Source organism: Setaria viridis, chromosome 3 (assembly GCF_005286985.2).
Source record: "Setaria viridis chromosome 3, Setaria_viridis_v4.0, whole genome shotgun sequence".
NCBI lineage: Eukaryota > Viridiplantae > Streptophyta > Magnoliopsida > Poales > Poaceae > Setaria > Setaria viridis.
Window position 1 is genome coordinate 3988448 of NC_048265.2, and position 19025 is coordinate 4007472.

At 47.7% G+C, this 19025-nt stretch overlaps 2 protein-coding genes and 1 long non-coding RNA gene across 5 annotated transcripts; 2 read left to right on the forward strand and 1 right to left on the reverse strand.

Annotated features, from left to right (window-relative positions):
* The first annotated feature begins 244 nt into the window (after positions 1 to 244).
* Positions 245 to 4917, forward strand: LOC117850467 (protein-tyrosine-phosphatase MKP1). 2 transcript variants are annotated; one of them, XM_034732290.2, is made up of 4 exons: positions 245 to 430; positions 515 to 2086; positions 2195 to 2774; positions 4387 to 4917. In XM_034732290.2, exons 2-4 carry the CDS (start codon positions 546 to 548, stop codon positions 4438 to 4440), a joined length of 2175 nt encoding a protein of 724 aa, XP_034588181.1. In that variant the 5' UTR covers positions 245 to 430; positions 515 to 545; the 3' UTR covers positions 4441 to 4917. The 2 variants fall into 2 exon arrangements, with proteins under 2 accessions (XP_034588181.1, XP_034588180.1); XM_034732289.2 differs by having other exon boundaries at positions 515 to 2774.
* A 4031-nt stretch (positions 4918 to 8948) lies between these two features.
* On the forward strand, positions 8949 to 9805 carry LOC140222092 (uncharacterized). The gene is made up of 2 exons (XR_011897661.1): positions 8949 to 9371; positions 9545 to 9805. It is a non-coding gene; the product is annotated as an uncharacterized lncRNA (long non-coding RNA).
* Positions 9806 to 13226: 3421 nt separating this feature from the next.
* On the reverse strand, positions 13227 to 18001 carry LOC117850995 (UDP-galactose/UDP-glucose transporter 5). 2 transcript variants are annotated; one of them, XM_034732889.2, is made up of 11 exons: positions 17415 to 18001; positions 16331 to 16444; positions 16162 to 16254; positions 16009 to 16074; positions 15714 to 15812; positions 15229 to 15308; positions 14624 to 14736; positions 14393 to 14481; positions 13970 to 14056; positions 13806 to 13874; positions 13227 to 13714 (listed from the first exon to the last, which is right to left on the reverse strand). In XM_034732889.2, the coding sequence occupies exons 1-11, from the start codon at positions 17568 to 17570 to the stop codon at positions 13601 to 13603; spliced, it is 1080 nt and encodes a 359-aa protein (XP_034588780.1). In that variant the 5' UTR covers positions 17571 to 18001; the 3' UTR covers positions 13227 to 13600. The 2 variants fall into 2 exon arrangements, with proteins under 2 accessions (XP_034588780.1, XP_034588781.1); XM_034732890.2 differs by lacking the exon at positions 17415 to 18001 and adding an exon at positions 16675 to 16693.
* Positions 18002 to 19025: the final 1024 nt, after the last annotated feature.

Sequence of the window (19025 nt, forward strand, 5' to 3'; positions counted from 1 at the left end):
AGAGCAGGTGCACCTAACATTTTGGGGCGACATGCAGTTTTCCTTCCTGCCTTCCCTCCCTGTGCGCCCCTCAGCCGCTGCTGCGCCTGCCTTCCATGTAAGACCAGTCAACACCACCCCCGTCAAACCCGGGCCCCATCGCGCAGCCACCCGTCCGATCCCTCCCGCACGCATCACGGCGCGCATCCGACGGCCCGGATCGCGCCGGCGCCTCCTGAAAACCCTCACCCACTTGTTGTGCCACTTCCTCCCCTTCCGTTCCCCTTCGCTTCGCTTCCCCTTTCTCTCGAGAGGACGACGGGCCTGGTGGTGCTCCCCGCCTCGCCGCGCCCTTGATCTCCCGATCTGGTCGCCCGCGAGCGCCCCGATTCGCCGCGGACGGCTGCGCCCGACCTAGATTTGAGCACGGGGCTCGTCTTGGGCAGATCAGGTTCGAATTCCCCCCATTTTTTTCGGATTTTTCGGAGCCCGGAGTGGCTTAACCGTCCCGCCCTTTTGGTGCGTTTCCGCGCAGCGTCGCCGGCTGGGGCCTCCGATTCGTGGCCATGGCCACCCCCGACGACGGCCCGGCGGCGGCCGGGGGAGGCCGCAAGTTCTGGCGCTCCGCGTCGTGGTCCGCATCGAGGGCGGCCGCCGAGCCGCCGCAGGATGGGGCTGCGCCGGGGGCCGGCGGACAGGCCCGCCGCGTCCCGCCGCCGCCGCCGCTGACCCCGCGGTCGATGAGCGCCAAGGCCCGGTCCTGCCTCCCGCCGCTGCAGCCGCTCGCCATCACCCGCCGCAGCCTGGACGAGTGGCCCAAGGCTGGCTCCGACGACGTCGGGGAGTGGCCCAACCCCACCACGCCCGGTGCCTCCAAGGTGGACGGGGGCCCGTCCTCCGCCAAGCCCGGGGAGGGCCTCCGGCTGGACCTTTCCTCGCTCCGGATGCAGGGCCGCAAGGACCAGATCGCTTTCTTCGACAAGGAGTGCTCCAAGGTCGCCGAGCATGTCTACCTTGGAGGGGATGCCGTCGCCAAGAATCGCGACATCCTTCGGAAGAACGGGATCACCCACGTACTCAACTGCGTGGGATTCGTCTGCCCGGAGTACTTCAAGTCGGACCTCGTCTACCGCACGCTTTGGCTGCAGGACAGCCCCACGGAGGACATCACCAGCATCTTGTATGACGTGTTTGATTACTTTGAGGATGTGAGGGAGCAGGGCGGGCGCGTGTTCGTGCATTGCTGCCAGGGGGTGTCACGGTCAACATCGCTGGTCATCGCCTACTTGATGTGGAGGGAAGGGCAGAGCTTCGATGATGCCTTCCAGTTTGTGAAGGCTGCTCGTGGGATTGCAAATCCAAATATGGGGTTCGCCTGCCAGCTGCTCCAGTGCCAGAAGCGGGTGCACGCGATTCCGTTGTCCCCAAATTCAGTCCTCAGGATGTACCGTATGGCGCCTCACTCGCAGTATGCCCCTCTGCACCTAGTGCCCAAAATGCTCAATGAACCATCCCCTGCCGCCCTGGACTCTAGAGGTGCGTTCATTGTACATGTTGTGTCTTCGATCTATGTCTGGGTTGGAATGAAGTGTGATCCGGTAATGGAGAAAGATGCAAGAGCTGCAGCCTTTCAGGTTGTGAGGTATGAGAAGGTGCAGGGGCACATCAAGGTTGTGAGAGAAGGTCTGGAGCAGCAGGAATTTTGGGATGCCTTTTCAAGTACGCCGATTAATTCAGATAGTAACTCAAAGGTTAGCAAGGACCAGATTGATTCAGCATCCAAGAGTAACCCAGGAAGCCGGAAGGTGGAGTCTTATGATGCTGATTTTGAGCTCGTTTACAAAGCAATCACTGGGGGTGTAGTTCCAGCATTCTCAACTTCTGGGGCTGGGGATGAGACGCATCTTCCAGCTAGAGAAAGTAGCTGGAGTTTACTGAGGCACAAGTTTATCTCCAGGTCGCTGGCTCGTGTTTATTCAGATTCTGCTCTAATCAGGGATTTTGATCCACGGGTGGACCGTGTACAGCACTTGGCTGCTGAAGCTTCAACCTCACCTCCTTTCCTTTCTCCAAGTTCTTTATCATCGGATTCAAGCGTCAGCTCGAAGTATAGTTCAGACTCACCCTCCCTGTCACCTTCAACTAGCTCACCGCCATCATTTGGTCTCTCGCCTGCTTCGTCTAATCTGCCTCATACTTTGGTGCCATCATCCAGGTCCCCCCTTTCTCAATCATCTAATCAGGAAGCTTCAAAGCCTGGCCTGGAATCAAAACGCTCTCCTTCCAAGACCTCTTCTATAGCAGAAAGAAGAGGAGGCTTCACACTTCTAAAGCTACCATCTTTCCAAAAGGATCTAGTACTGCCACCAAGGGTACCGTCTAGTATTCGCAGGACTGAGGAAGTCTCAGATAAGAGTAGTACAAATGGTGTTAAACAGCTGACTGGCGAGTGTTGCTCAGAAAAATGCACTGGTAATAGTTCGATCTCACATCCGGAGACTAGATTAACTGAGCGTACTGACTGTAACTCAGAAGATTGCAGTAATGCACAACTAGTAGTCTACCAGTGGCCCAGCATGGAAAAGCTAACTACATTTGCGCGCAAGGATCTTGACCCAAAGTCAGTTTTGTTTTTTGTTGCTTCAAATGCCAGCAGAAGAGAAGCAGTTAAGATGGTTTATGTATGGGTAGGAGATGAAAATGAGAGCAGTAAGAGTGATGATACTGTTGATTGGCAAAAGGTTACTGGTGATTTTCTTCATCTAAAAGGCCTCAGCGATGCTCTTCCTGTCAAGGTATTTGCATGCCACAGACCTCTTTTATTTTACACTTTGTTTTGAGCCTTAGTTTAGCTGCCATTTAAGCTGTATAAACATCTTGGAACTCAAAATTTGGAAGATTGCTAATTTCTAGCATAGGGTAATGATTTCTTTTGGTGCTAACAGCACCTAAATAGTTTTAACATTACAATAGAAACTGTAATAGCGAAGTTCAGTGAACTGCAGTGTTATTTGAGGCCCACATGTTATCACTCACCTATCTTGCAATCTTCTCTTAGTTGCCCTTTGCAATTATTGATATTAGTCAACAGCTCAAGGCAGATTGTTAGTTTGTAACATCAATATTCTGTCACCAAGAAAAAAAAGGATTATATATTGTGCTAGGACTGCTAGTGAAGTGTCAAAAGACTGCACATAGGTGTTCATGGCTTGCAGATATATGTTTCTAGGGTGGCTTCAGATTTTCTGAACTTACATATGAAAATCGATACTTGGTTGAATTTCTATGACTGAAGGATGATGATCTAATATCATCTGGATTTTTACCGATGCTGGGAAGCCAAACAGTCTGTATTTTATTTTTCATTTGCTTTCGCACCATGGTAATGGTTTCTCTGTAGGTATCATTTTGATACTATCTAAACACCTTCCAGCAGTTCTTAATGTTCGAATGTAGAATTGTGCGGTTCAATCAGTGAGATTGATAAAAGGTCAAAATCAATTTTGAGACAAAAACATAGTTTATTTTCATGTATGGGTGACAAGATGGGATAGAATGCTAGCCATCTTAGGTAGGAAAACCCATGACATTGACTTCTGTTCCTGATATGTGTAATTTATTGTGCAGACAAGTTTGACCAGATAGGATATATTGTTGAGTATATTGTTATCTTAGATTACTTATCTTTGTTTTTGTAATGTGGCATGCCTATATAGTGAAGGACCAATGACATGTGATGATGATTGATAGACTAGTAAACAGGAATAATTTAGCATCAGGTTGACTTGGTCATAGTTGAGATTACTGGAGTATTAATTAGGCTAGAAAAGTTATGTATCTAGAAAATCCAAAACAAATAGTAATTTGGGACGGAGGGAGTACTAGTTAAGTGAAAAGTAAAGGACCAGAATGAGTTTGGGCCAACCTATTGTGCGTTCCTAGTTGAGATTTATGGTGCTGTAAGAAAAAAAAATCTTTTGTGACATAAAAAAAATACTAGTTTCTATTTGCTTAAGATTCTCCATGAGGAAACATTTCTTTTCTTTACTTTAAATTCTATCTTCCTAATGGAAGTAAATGTTTCCCATGTAATTAATGCCAGTTCAGCAGTTTTGTTTTTGCAACAAGAGGAATTGGCGTGATACCATAAAACAAGGATAATGGACTAGAACAAATACTGCTATTACTTGTTTCTCATTCATGTTCGTCCTGTTTCTAGTGTAGACTGAATGTAAGGTTAGTGTTTGTCTGTTTGCTCACATCAGCGGAATTTCTTCAACTTAATGCTACTCGTGGACCTGTGTAGTGTGTCTGAATTTTCCCATTGGATTTATTATTACTTAGTGCCTTTTAACTTTATTCTGCTTGACAATTTAACCGACTCTTATTGGATTTTTGACAATACAGGTTTTCAAGGAGCATGAAACTGAGAATCTATTGGAAGTACTGAATGTTAGTTAACATTAGGCTGTAGCTATCAGGATATTCTAGTTCCTTAACAAACTCAGCCGCAAATTACAATTGAAAGAAGGCATGCCCTCCAGCATCAGTAGGTACCGATGATTGTCAGCGAGGTATAAGCCACAACCGTTCCCCTGAATGTAATAGGCCACAAACAGATTCCATTTTAGAACTGATGGATCGGCACCTGTGCCTGATGATCTATCCTTTTTCCAAATGGCAGGAGGCTGCCAAGAATGTTGTATCTGTTGTGAATTAACACTCATCGATCGGGTGTTGGCGCAATCTGCCAATTGGATGTATATTATCCGCTCCCCTGTAATGTAAGATCAGATACCGGGAGATGTTATGTCAACAGTTACTTTCACCCCAAACATTCTTGTACATCTTTGAAAGGAACAGATTTGTAATCCTCTTGGCTTATAAGTGGCTCCATTGGTCATAACTTTTGAATTAGGACAAGGTTGTTAGCTGGTAGTCTCGTGTTTCTTGCAAATTACAATGTATTTCTGGCTACTATTGGTAATTTTGCACATTAATCTGCTGTCAGCTAAACCTCATATAACCATTACTGTAAATGATACGCATTGGTGTCTTTGGGAGTCTATTCAAAGCTCTTGTATTTATTTAGCTGTGCTGTTCATGTGAGCAGCACCTGGAGCTGGATCACTAGACATACGTGTACTTACTAATTTTCTTGGATGAGAAGCAGATGTTTTCTTGCAATTTGTTAGCCGGTAATAACATTTGCGAAGTAATTGCCATGCATTGGATTCCAAAGGGTTGAAAAATCAAGATTTTGCCACTGCACGGTGATCATCAAAATAAGTCTCCGAAAAAAGGCTAAATTCTTGAACTCTGCTTTGTTGCGTAGGTGGTGATCTTTAGGAGTGGCTTCTGAGAATTCGCTGGAGAACAAACTAGAAACGAGAAATCAGTTTCGCATCATCTAAGAATTTTCTTAGGGTTACAGGATGTTTGGTAGCACTCCACTAAAAAAATCCACTCCGCTCCACCAACTCCACCATGGAGCAGCTCCACCTTGTGCTTCAGAAAAAATATGGAGCAGCTCTACATGTTTGGGAGGTATAAGAGTAGTAAAGTCTAGTCAGAAGTAGCGGTAGTCAACAGTACTGTCCATAACCAGTGGACACGGACTATAGCTATAGATTTATACACTTTGCAGAGATTGTACAATTGTACCTACACGGATGGAGCCTGAACGGTAGCAATCCATCCAAGCCTCACCTAACGGCTGGAATCCTAGTAAGTGGATAGTACTCTCCTGTTTCCTCGAGTCTGGAACCGTCCTCAACTGCAGGGCACGCCGTGATCTCAAAGCTGTGAAATCTACTCACGTCGGGGTGCAGTCTGATCAAAGTAGGTCAACGTCTCGAACTCCTTACACTGGTCCTCCAATCCGCCTACAGGATGAGCACTATCCACCACTAGTCTCGAATCGAACCCCGCCCATAATAAGGCGAACGATATGTATGTAAATAGATACTATGACTGGTGGTAAATTGACTCGGTCCTTAGGGGCCTAGAGCGAGCACTCAACTCCACAGGTATGTGCTGAAGCACCAGCAACGTACAAGTACGCCACCTGCTCCTCAGTATAAAACAAGATACCCGCCGTAGGCACAGGGGGTGGAGGGAGTCCAGAATGCTCTCCCATGGCAAGGCACTCCTCAGTACCAATTGCGACTCGCTCCCGCTAAACACGTCAAGGAATCACACCCACCCAAAACACACGTGAGAGTGTACAAGAAATCCCATCACCAAAACCATGGCATATGCCCATCCATAACTCAAAAGCATGTATATGGATATAAATAAGGTGGACTAACTAGGGGTCTGTAGCTAACCCACAAGTAGGTAACAAGGAGAACATGATAAACAATAATCAAGGCATGCCTAGAAACATAGGCTATGCAATCAATCATCATCCAAGCATCATAAATAAAGCGCTAGCAACTAAGCATTCATCGGATTTATATGATGGGGAGTGACATGACACCTTGTCCGTTGTCATTGAGGTCCTCTTCGGTGTAGTCGGGGTCTTGAGAGTCTTCCGGGTCGTAGCTTGCGTCTGAATAGAATGAGATACGACGTAATATAAATTTATCAGCAATACATCTAAGCAAAAACTCCAAGAAAGCTAAATAAAAGATCCAAATAACACCAAACTAGCTACAAACTGCATGGGCTCGATTTTACGAATTTAATGCAATTGGTTTCATATTAATCTGAGTTCAAGAGAATTAGTTATGAATTTTTAAAGGTTAAAGGATTTATTAAATTATTTAATTTATTTCAGAAATTCATTAATTAGGGTGATACGTGTCAGCTTCTAGTTGCGTCATGTGGCAGCACGGGAGGGTGCCACGTGTCGGCTGACGTCAGCGTTGACCCGATCAATGGTCAACGTTGTCCCGGTCAATGGTCAATTGGCCCCACTGGTCAGTGGACCCATTAGTCAATTAGTGGGCCCCCACAAGTGGGCCCGACCCTTTGACACGTCAGCGCCACGTGGCAGCCACATGGTCATCCTAGTCTACGTGGCGCACACGTGGCCGCACAGGGTTAGTCCGGCATCCGGTGCGCCGGCCAAGCGTGCGGCACGCGCCGGTTGGCTGCGTGCAAAGCGGTGGCACGCGCGACGTCACGGTGGGAGGCACGGTCACCGCGCCCATGACGTCGTGGCACGTCGCGACATGGCGAGAGCGGTGACGCAGCGAGCAAGGTTGCGGTGCGGGCTGGCGCGCGGCGTGGAGATGCTACGGCAGGGATAGCCTGGGCAAAGGTCGGGCCTTGGCTTGGCACTAGAGGGCGCGCGCAGCTCGGCGTGGCGCGGCTGCGCGTGCGTGGTCACGGGGAAGTCCCTGGCTGCGACACGGCCGGTGCAGCGCGCGGGCACCGGCGTCTCGGTCCATGGCGACAGGCGGCTGTGGCTAGCGGCAGCGGTGGCGGTGCTCCTGCAGAAGAGGTGCGGCTTGAAGGCCGGTCACACAACGGCAACGACAAGCGTCGGAGGCTCGACGGCCGGGCAACGTCTAACGGCGGCAGCACGACTGCCAGATCAGGTGCCAAAAGAGGGAGAGGGTAAACAGCGGTGCTCAGGGCGGGTTGACGGTGAAGGCGTGGCCGGCTCGACGAAGATGGTGGCACTCGCGGTTCTCCTTGGCATGGACGGCGGCGGCTGCAGCTACGACTCCTCCTCCGCGGTGCTCCGACTTTTGGCGGTTCCAGGCGACCTCCTCCTCCTCCCTTTCCCTTCTCCTTCCCTTCTCCTCCTCTTCTCTTCCTTTCTCCACTCCCCTTCTCCCCTCGAACTAGTGGTGGTGGCGGCCTAGGGTAACCACGGATGGATGGATGTGGGAGGTCAAGGGCTCAACCTCCTTTTATAGGCACGGCGAGGCGGCTAGGGCTAGGGTTTCCAGGGGCGCGGTGCCGGCGAGCGGGCGGCCAGGATGCGGCGGCGGCTCGGCGGGGTGGCTATCCGCGGTCTCTAGCGCAGAAGCGAGAGGGGTGCAGGGGCTGGGTCACGGGCGCGCGTGCCCACGGTAGTGCGCGCCAGCATGGATGAGGCCAGCGAGCCCGTCCTATCTGGCGTGCACACGCCGCGTGCGTGACGCGTACGGCCGAAGGAAGAAAATGGGGGCACAGGGCGGCTGACGCCCGGGTCCCGCCTGGTGGTGAGGGAAAGAGAGAGGAGAGGGCTGCGACGGTTTGGCAGCCGATGGTTCAGCTAGGCCGGTCCGGTGGGCTTGGTGCGGGAAGGTTAGGCGGGCCAGGCCGGTTGGTTAGCAGGCCTGCCGTGGCTCGGTTATATTAGTAGTTAGGTTAGTTTTTGGTTTTTTATTTATATATAGTTTAAATTTTGAATCGGATTCAAAATTCAAACACACTCAAATTTGAAAGCCAAATAAATCCAAAAAGAGCCAAAACAAACTAGCACACAAGTTTGAAATTGATTGAGATTTAATTTATTAGGGAAATTTCTAGATGAGAGTAGAATTTGTCTTCCATTTTCAAATGAGCACACAGTTCAAACAAAAAGTTTTGAATTTTTGCAAACTCACTCAATTTAATATTTCCATTTTTTAGAATACTAGCAAATATGCCCGTGCGTTGCAACGGGAGAAAGAAAATTATGGCACAGCGGTAACTCAATAAATATGTACAAAACTCAGATGATAAATTATATTTTATACTCCACATGAATTATTTATAATATATAATTTATGGTCCACATATACCATGTAGGTGTATGTCAGAGTCAACAATATGTAGAGGTATAAGTGGTGACACCAATAGTAGTACATTAGCGATATTGGTTGGTTTACTTTTCTTGCGCTTGTTTTCTTTTGAAATCTGGATTTATATTAAATAAATAAAAGTTTTGAATGACTCATGGACTGCTGGGTATTCCGAGCATTAACGAGACTGAACTTTTTTTTAGACCAAACTTCATACGCATGGGCCATAGGCCGTTCCAAGCAGAAGCGAGTCCCCTATGTCTGTCTATTGCTGCTGCCCCTTCGTCGCACAGCTCACATGCGCTCAGCTCAGCCTTGCTAGTTGCGACACACACCAGCTCAGAGCTCATGCTGGTAGGCCATTCTACCGCGCAGAAGGAACGCGCGGGGCCATGTTGCCAGTCTCAGGGTCCAGAACCAGGCAACCATCTCTCGCATCACTCAGCCTTATCCTCCCAGTCCCAGCGCTCATTCCCTCCGCTGCGTTCATCTCACCCGCCTGCATCTCTCTCTGTGTCCCCTCTGGCTTGTTGAGCTCGAGCGTGCCTCGTCCTTGCGAGGGAGGCCTCCGGCGAACGCACGAGCTTCTTGACCAAAAGCGTAGCAGCGCGCGAGCCTGCCCATGGCAGCGCACGATGGAGAGGATGCTGGCACCGGTTCCATGGGCAGGCATGTTCGCCTTAGCTTCAGATCCGGCTCGGTGTTGTGGTCCTTTTTTTTCTTGATTCCGAAGATTTATGGATTGCTCCGTGGATTCATCTTGTAGATTTGTTCTCTGATTTTTCTTGATTTCCCTTTGAATTCCCATGATTTATGGTTTTTCCCATGACTTTCCGTTGCAGATTGTTGATGTGTGGGTCCAGCATGCTCCGAGCGGCGGCACCCGCGACAAAGGGACGAGGTGGGGGTGACGCGGTAGATTCAGCAGGCGGCACTAGAGCAACTCCGATAGTACTTCAAAACATTCTTCCTTAAAATTATGTATTGAGCAACTCCGAGAGTACTTCAAAAAATTCTTCCCTAAAATTATGTATTGGGAGTTCTTTTAAAAAAAATTTCCCTAAAAACATATCAATCCACAGCAGATCGTTAATAGTCCTCAATATTTTAAAACATGCCATGTCATCGTATTGGACCCATCGGAAGGGACGTACGAGCATGCGGGAATCAGGATTGGGGGAGGAATGCCAACGCTAAAATATACGTGGTGGTAGGCTGTTTTTTTAGCGTTGCTAAAAAATTGGGGAAGGTTTGGGTGGACTGTTGGAGTTCGTTTTTTCTCTTTTTTCCCTTTAAAAAAAGTATTGGGGTAAGATTAGCAGCCTCTTGGAGTTGCTCTTAGCTGAGTTCGAGCAGTGGGTTGGACGGGGCGAGAGCTGACAATGCGCGAGATGGCGAGCTGCACGATATATCTAGCAGTCGATTTTGCATCCACGGATATTCTTCACCTTTAATCTGGATGTTCTCTCTTTTCTTCTTCACCTTCACCTTTGATCTGGATATTTTTCTCTTTTCTTTTTCATCTTCCTTTCGAAGCAGTCTCCTTTTTCTGTTCTGATTGAGTTCCAATCATCAAGGGCACGGCAACTCTTTTTGCAAATAGTCGAGAGCTACAACAACTCTCAGGACTGCGTGTTGATTAAGAAAAATGTGAGGAGAACATTAAGTAGAGATTACCATCCTTTTTATTTTTTTAATCCTTTTTATGAAAGGTTCTCCCAAATACGTCTCTAATACGTCTCTGACGGAACCATTTCAAAATCTGAACCCTTAGCTTGGCGTCATCCACGCTGGCGCTAAGCTTACACGTCTCGACGCTAGCCATCCTAGCACCAAGGTCCCTGCACAGCTGGTGACGTGGATGCCGACATAGCGGGGGCTCGGCGCCATGATGCATGACGCCAAGCCTTGGCGCCGTGGAGCAATTTACCTTACCTCTTCACTTTTCAAACGAAATAAGTATAATTATTCCGAGGAGTATGCAACAAATCACGTTGCGGTTCAACTGGTTAAGACGTGGGCTTCTTATCCCAAAGACCTGAGTTCAAACATCTGTGAATAAATTTCACATACATCATGTCAAGGATTTGAACTCAGGTCTCTAGGATAAGAAACCCATCTCCTAACCAGTTGAACCGCAGCATAGTTTGTTGCACATTCCTCGGAATAATTATACTTGTTTCGTTTAAAACGCGAGGAGGTATGGGGTAAATTGCTCGATGCCTATAGTGCCAAGTTTGGCGCCAAGATGCACGGCGCTAAGCCCCTGCCACGTCGGCATCCGCGTCAACAGCTGCACATGGACCTTGGCACCAGGATGGCTGGCGCCGAGACGTGTAAGCTTAGCACTAGCGTGAATAGCGTCAAGTTAAGGGTCCAGATTTTGAAATGGTTCCGTCGAAGGCGTATTTGTGAGAATCTTTTAAAAAAGGGCCAAAAAATAAAAAAGATGGTAGAGATTACAGCAGCCGCTCAAGCTCGCTTGCCCCCGCTCCCCGAGCTCCGCCGCCACCCCTCCAGCTCCGCCCGGACCTCGATTCGCCGGCCCTCGAGCTCCCCCCTGAAACTCCACCGCCCTCGAGCTCCACCTGGAGCTCTGCCACCACAGCCTGTCGTGCTCCCCCGCCGGTGCCGCGGCCGCCCAGAGCTCTGCCGCCACCGCCCGTCGGGTCCCCCGCCGGTGCTGCGGCCGCCCAGAACTCCAGCACCGGCAGATCCACGCCGCCGCTGCGAGCTGGGGGAGCTGCGCCCCTGCACTCCCTGCGCCATGCCGCCGCTCAAGCCCTGTCGCCCCACGCTCGGACCTTCCTCGCCGGATCTTGCGCAGCCCCCATGCCCGGCCGAATCCAGCCAAGATGAGCTGCGCCACCCCCAAATCGGCGGCTCGAGAGCCTCGCTGCGGTCCAGCACACCGGCCACCGGCTCGATTTCGACCTCCGCCGGTCGAATCGTCACGGGAGAGGCCACTGGCCCCTGCGGGACTCCCATGTACGGATCCAGCTCAACCGTCGATGCTCCTCCGCACGAGTACTGCCGCTTCAAATCGACGGATCCCAAGCTCCGATTCGGTGTCTAGCGAGAGGAGGGGCGGTGGAGGAAGCGGCTCGCGCGTGGACGGAGGCGACGGGCGGAGAGACTTGAGGGAGCGTGCGTGCCGTTGGGCGGAGAGAGATAAAGTAATAAAAGAAAGAAAAGGAAAAGAAAACAATGAGCCAATAACATGTGGGTCCCATCTGTCATACTTTACAAAGTAGGGGCTGAGCAGTTGCTGGAGTTGAGAGCAAAACGAAGGGATCCTGAAAGTTTGAGCAGTACCTACTCAATAAAAATAAAGTAGGACCCGAAGTAGGGATTATTGCTGGACAGATAATAACAATAATAATAACAACAATAATAATGATTATATTCAAAAAAATAATGACTATCGATAAAATTTGTCTAAAAAATATAAACGAATTTGATCAAGTTATCTAGTACAATCTGACAAAGTCATTACATGTACTTGGTAAAAAGATGCAATATAAACTTCAACTGGATATATTCTAAACTTCCCTACGTGCTAGAGAGCTCCTGCGACATGCGAGAGGTGCCCGCCGCGCGGCCGCCCCATCGTCGACGCCTTCTTGGTCCTCCCCCTCCTGCCGCTGCTGCGCTTCACATGCCGTGATCTCCCACGGTCGGCGCGGTCGTAGTGCGACATGTAGTCGTCCTCGTCCTCCTCGCCGTCGGTGACCTCGTCGTCCTCGTCCTCGTCCGCCCCGGCGTCTTCCCACCAACCGCGCACGCCTCCGTTGTTGCTTGGCGCTGCACGTGGAGGAGGAGGAGCGGCGACCGCGGCGCGAACGTGCGCCGGCGCTGCGTCGACCTCCGCCGCCGCGGTCGCCATCTCGGCCATGTCGTGCTCATCGCACGCCGGCGACGCGGCTGCGCTAGGAATTAGCGGCGCCGGCGGCATCTGTTCCTCTTCTTCCTCCCCGTCAACGTCCGGTGACGACGATGAGGAGGAGAAGCTCGTGGCGGCGGCGCCGGCACCGTGGGATGAAGTCGACGGCGCGCTCGTGAACACCATGACGTAGTCGTCCTCGTCCTCGAAGGCAGCAATGGCGTCGTGGTCCTCCCAGTACGAAGCCATGCTGCCGTCAGCTCCGGCGGCGCCTCTGCTATGATCCGTTTCTTTGGTAGACCTCTTGTTGGAAACAAATCGTAGATAGTCCGTTCCGATTTATACGTTAGCGAATCAGATTCTGTTGACAGGGCATTGCCCATCTCTAATCGTTTCCAAATTCAAAGTAGGTAAAGTTATACATAATTTTCTATAATGTTTTAGGAGTGTTTCTCTTCCTGTGGGCTATTTATTTTGCAATCATAATACTATATTTTTTTTGGGGAACGCTGCAAATTTGATAGAATTTTTTCCCCAAAAATCAGTCGACCACAAATTTTTAGAACATTTTATTTCTTTACCTAGGACATTGAATCTCTGGTAAAACTTTTGAACGCTGCAAATTGTAAAGATGACAAATCTGTATAAATAGCATTTTCTCACAAATAAAGATAGATCAATATACACAATGCTTATGCTGCGGGTATAAAATTTTCTACGGGCTAACAATACATTTTGTCATGGAAACTATTGCGATACATGTCAATGGAGAATGGCTGAGCTACAAAATTGGAAGCCCAGCTCACTTAATCCAGGCTGGGCTGCCTGAACAATTTTTCTCTGGATGATGCTAAACTAACACTATAGGACCACCTTCATCTCCTACAGGTCCGGGAGTAGTAACACAACTAGATCTGGAATTTATCTTCCCAGTTAACTTGTCATGACGCCGTTGATCTCGGACACAGACTTCGTTCCGGTACAGCAACAAGTCAATTTTTTCTATGTTATTTTGTCAACTGTTGTTAGGAGGATTCGGGCTAGAACCGCGTGGTGGGCTTGCAACCGCTGGCTTCTGCGGTTTGCTTCTCAAGAAGCTCCTTGTGTACAGAGCTCCAAATACAATCGCCTGGTAATAGAGAATGTTTGTTATTCATGGCTGAAACAGAAACATGTGATAATTTGTAAGATGATGGGTGAGACACAGGTAGGTGACTTACTGCGCCAACCCACTGCATCCAGCTGAGAGGATGCACAAACCAGACACATGACAGCAATATGCTCACCAGCTACAACATAATATGGACAACTATTGTTAGGAAAAAAAATGAATAATAGGAATGCACGAATATCACGCATATGAGACATTGAGACCAATACCTACCTGTCTAGTTGTCATTATAGTAGCAAATGTGAGAGCCCCAAATGTTCGAATGGTGTAGGATATGAAGAACTGACTAGCTGTTGCAACCTGGAACAGTACAGAATGTAAATCCCACAGCAAAAGGGCAAGCAGCCTTAGGTATTCAAACAAAAATAATGTAGCTTAGCTTTGTGGGCTTGGGAGAGGAATTTTTTTTAAAAAAAAAATGACAGTATATTACGTAGATATCCTTTTCCACTGCACTGAAAAATTCGTAATGTCCAGGTACCAAACATATTTATTTCATCTTCATTCATCATGCTAACTCTGCATCTACATTTATCCATCTAAACTCAAGTGGGTTGCTTTACATTCTACACTGGTCGACTTGGAAACAAGGAGCAAGCAACAGAGCAGAATCAAAGATGAAGAGGTAAGTCTTACACTGGATAGGATTACGACGTCAGAGAAGCAATCTGGATGACGAAACATAAAGTCCACAGCTGGAATCAGATGATTCTGGAGAATCAGCCCTGTAAAAAGAAAGTAACAGAGATGTATAACTGCAATCATTGCAACTGTTAACATTTATTTATTGATATAGTGTACCAAACATTGGTAGAATAAATGGATGTACTGCTAATCAAATTCCAGTACAGAACATCAAGGAATTACCACTTAAACTAAGAACACAGGAGCACATTGTCGTGTAGAATATTTGGTTGTGTATTTCCATGTCATACCCTTTGAAGAGTTTATCTTGGAACGTGCTTGTGAAACCATCAAAACTAGACATCCAGAAAACAAGACCATGGGGTCAAATTAGTTAGCAGCCTGAGTGTCAAAGATGACATAAATAAAGGAGCAAACCAGTGAGTTTTATTAGCCACTAATGCTCCGTACAATCTGCATCAGTAGTTCAGTACTCATACCAATAGTAGTACAAGTCATTGTTGGGAATTTTCAAGTATTTTACTAGATATATCAAATCATATGGTAGCAAACTTTTGAAATTAAATTAGGAACCTCTGCCTTCTCTCTGTATTCTTTCTTTTAATGATTTATATACATGTATTAGGTGTGTGTAAGATACAAGGTATTAGCTCTAGCTAAATAATCCATCTGGGAAATAAGAAACAGTTTTCCATGTCGAATGAATCAGAGAGATCGTAAAGATTTGCAAATCTGAGCTCTTAAAAGGATTTCATGAGCTGCATCATGACATTAAATGTTATCTTATTCTCTTCAGCATGGAAACAAGTAGAAGACAGCAATCGTACCCAAGATAACCAAGCATGAGTGAAACACCCCAAATAGTGCTTTCTCTGCCTTTGTTGAATGGACTGACATCCATCGAGGCCTGCATCCATGGAGGCCACAAGGAAAAGGAATCACTTCAAGAAAGAAAAAATACCAATAGCTCAGCTATCTGTGTAATTTGCAAGAACCTTTATGAATATATATGGGTACTGTTCATATATGTGTTGGCTAACAGCCCCGGAAGAAACAAGTTGGCTACCAGCACTATCCGTAAGCCCATGCCAAAATATGTCAACTAATTAATATATTTTGGTCCATCCTACAACTAGTTCAATCCTAGCATTGGTCCTCTGCCTGTTCTACTTGCAATGCAATGCAGCATTGGCAGTAATCAAAATTGCTCTATGATCTCCAATACTTTCTCTGTAGCAGTGGACAATTCATACCAGAATGCTATCATGTGATGCTCAGCAATGAAGAGGTGAGAGTTGGACATGTGAATTACCGGGTATAGAATGAACAATGAGCAACCCAGGGTTACGATGACAGCAAAGAAGTAATCTTTTCCACCATACTTCTTTCTCATTATTATTGTGCCCCAGATCTACCAAGCATTCAAAAAAAAGATAACATTAGAATATATATATACAGACAGGTAGACAGACAATATTATTGCTTCAGTCAACCAACATTACGTAACCGAAACCATTAGAATATGAAAGACATTGATGCTTCTCTAGCAGACTAGAAAATAGTGAGGATGTATGGAAAGATGGTTGGTTATGAGTTGCAGATATTACCATGACAGGTATCATCTTCGCACATTTGGCAAGCGTTTGGACAGGGAAACTGACATACTTGAGGGCCTGAAAAATTATTCTACGTATTTAGTAAATAAGTAACACGAAGCAACACATACGGCAAAAGAAATAAAGTAGAGAAACAGATGTAACCTCATACTGGCAGGTCGTGGTCAGTATATTTGATATGGAGACAACACCATATTTATGTAATGGAGCCACAGGATCCAAGGATTTCTTACTTGCCTGCATGATAACAGAGAATTTAACAGCCTGTAGATTCAGACAAGCTGGATAGATAATCTGTGAGAAGGATTCATACCAGTAACACCATTGCAGACACCATGGATGTGGTAATGCGGTTACAAAAAACAAGAAAAAGTGAGTATCTGAAGAACTCCTTCTCTACTCCATAGGGAATTCTCATGATCTTTTCCTACACAACATTGAGATAAAAACATATTCAGTAAGTCACCATGGCCATGCGCAGTGTAAAGAAGGAATCGCAGAGTGTTTCAAGTTGCTTAGCAACAGACTGATCAATAAGAAAGACGGATGCCTACTGCCTAGTACTTGTACCCCATTGGATCATGTTTGTTAACACACACCAATCACTAATGTAACTAGCGCCAAATTTGGCAGAGGACAACCCAAGGGAGAATTAACCATTAAGCAGCACCGGATTGTTCGTGTGCGCCAGTAGGTGTTGAGCAGCAAACCAGTGTAGAAACTAGAAACAAACCCTTGTTGACAAAAAGGATATGCATTCTTCTCGTTAGTTTGGGAGCAATACCTGGGAAAAGAGAAAGAAACAGTGCAGGAACATTCATTTGTTGATGTAATTCATCTTACACTGTACTACACCCTAGTAAAATTCACAAGGAAGCTGAGCACTAAAAGTCACACTGTACTGAAGAATTGATGGGTGGTCGAAAAACTATTTCGGTGATGAATCAGGGGCTGTGACGGAGGGCAACTAAAAAGCGCAGGGCACCAGCGGGCAGTAAAACCAACAAATCACACGATGCTATTGGCATGGAAGCCGCAGCACGGCGGCCGGGATCAGACAGGACGAGCGTACGGACCCCCTTGGAGTGCCGTGCTGGCGTTTGGTGCGGCAAGCTGCGGCCCAGCATCGACGGTACGCAAGGGGAAGTGGGGAACCGACGCACAAAATCCGACGGAGCGCAAAGCACGCGGAGAAATCCATTCCGGCGGCGGAGAGACGAATGGAGAGAGGGGATGCGACAGATCACAACCCCGACCGATCCCGCCGCGATCGACGACGCGCTTGGGAGGCTAACCTCTCGGTGGGGAAAATTTCTGGCCGGAGTACGCAACAGCCGGAGCGGAGAAATGGGGAGGGGGGGAGAGAGAGGGAGGGGTGCAGAGCACGGGCGCCTCACCTGGAGGACGCCGTAGACGAGGAGCGTGCTCATGATCCCGAGGACGGCGAAGCCGCAGCGGGACGCCCAGCGGCGGCGGTCATCCTTGTCCCTGTCCCTCCCCGCCGCCACGGGCAGCCCTGGCGCCGCCGCCGCCACCCCCGCCGCGTCCGCCATAGATGGCCCCCGCCTCTGCTCCGAACCGAACAAGTGAATCGAAACGGCAACGGCGGGCGATGGCGACGGCGCAGAGCTCGGGGCGGGCTCGGCTGGCGCACGCGCGGCGGAGTGGGCCCCGCGCGGCAGGGACGGGGGAAGATGGAAAAGGGGGGAGCGGCTGGGCTGGCTGGCTCGCCGCCTCCACGGCGGGCGTGGAAAGGCAGGGCGGAGCGCGACAGAGGCGTGCGCCGCGCGTACGGCCGCTTTGCGGGCTCGATCGTACGGCCTCCGGGCTCCCGTCCCTCCCCGTGCAACGGCAGCAACGCCGTGCAGGAGCAGAAGCAGAAAGGCAGGCCTGGGCTTAGATTAAGAGCTAAGCTGGTTGGATGAAATTATCTACTCCATCAGCAACCTAGAAAAAGATGGCATGACAGTAGAGAGATAGAGTGCTCCCTCCGCCATCAATACAAAACATAGCCTTCTGTTTCTGTCTGCCTGTGCACGAGGAATTGCACGGCTTCTAAGACGGGACCCGATGTTGTTCTTCGACAAGCGAAATATCTCGCTATTAAAATTGTAGCTTCTTCTCGAAGCCTCCAAGCTACCTAAAATTTCTAGATGGACACTCTTTCTAAGAAGAAATTCTACCATCAATCGATACATTTACTATTACTAATTGGAGGCTCCTTTTGATGCCTCCAAATAAAACCACCTACATGGACACTCTAGAAAAAAAAGAAATCCTAGAAATTCTTAAAAAAAAGCAAAACATCTGACCATATTATCGTCATAGCTAATGAATCTATTATGTTTTCTAAAAAATTACCCACCTATGCCATTATGAAAATAGACTAAAGTAACCCCTAAATCTATATATAAATTACCCACCTCTACCATTATATAAAATAAACTAAAGTAACCCCTAATCTTCATCAAAATTACCCACTTATGCCATTATAAACAATATTTAAAATAACCCCTAAATTTGCAACCGAATTGCCCGCCACTATTACTTAAAATACTTTAAAAACTTAAAATAACCCCTTAAATTTGTATTTATATTAAAATTAATATGAGGTAACCCTACGTTTGAATCACCTTAATTAAAAATATACATCAATATATGATTCTAAATCGTCTATATCTTGCACTATTGGCATACGATATAATAATTAAGGTCTATACGCATGATGTGTGTCATCATTTATAAAATACAGAGGATTTCTATATTAAAATTGTATATCAAACTTAGGGTTCATTAAACACAAAGTCTCATCCAAGGTTTATGAGAGGTAATTAGGAGAGCTCAAAGAGGGATAGGCCAATTCTATGGCACTAGAATCTTGTATAGGGCAAGAGTTAGGGTCAAGTAGGATCGTGAGCTAGGGAGCGACAATAACTTATACTTTTTTAGAGTTGTGCTTATAAAATATGCGGTCGGCTTCACTAAAATCCTATTCTCTTGTTGTGGTT

What these genes read in the sequence shown, in the direction of transcription:
- LOC117850467 (XM_034732289.2), top strand. Translation starts at nt 546, where the DNA reads ATGGCCACCCCCGACGACGGCCCGGCGGCGGCCGGGGGAGGCCGCAAG. An exon ending in GCGATGCTCTTCCTGTCAAG is followed by an intron (nt 2,775 to 4,386) that starts GTATTTGCATGC and finishes TTGACAATACAG; the next exon opens with GTTTTCAAGGAGCATGAAAC.
- LOC117850995 (XM_034732889.2), bottom strand. Translation starts at nt 17,570, where the DNA reads ATGGCGGACGCGGCGGGGGTGGCGGCGGCGGCGCCAGGGCTGCCCGTG. An exon ending in TCGTCTACGGCGTCCTCCAG is followed by an intron (nt 16,445 to 17,414) that starts GTGAGGCGCCCG and finishes AATGTTGTGTAG; the next exon opens with GAAAAGATCATGAGAATTCC. An exon ending in TGTCTGCAATGGTGTTACTG is followed by an intron (nt 16,255 to 16,330) that starts GTATGAATCCTT and finishes GTTATCATGCAG; the next exon opens with GCAAGTAAGAAATCCTTGGA.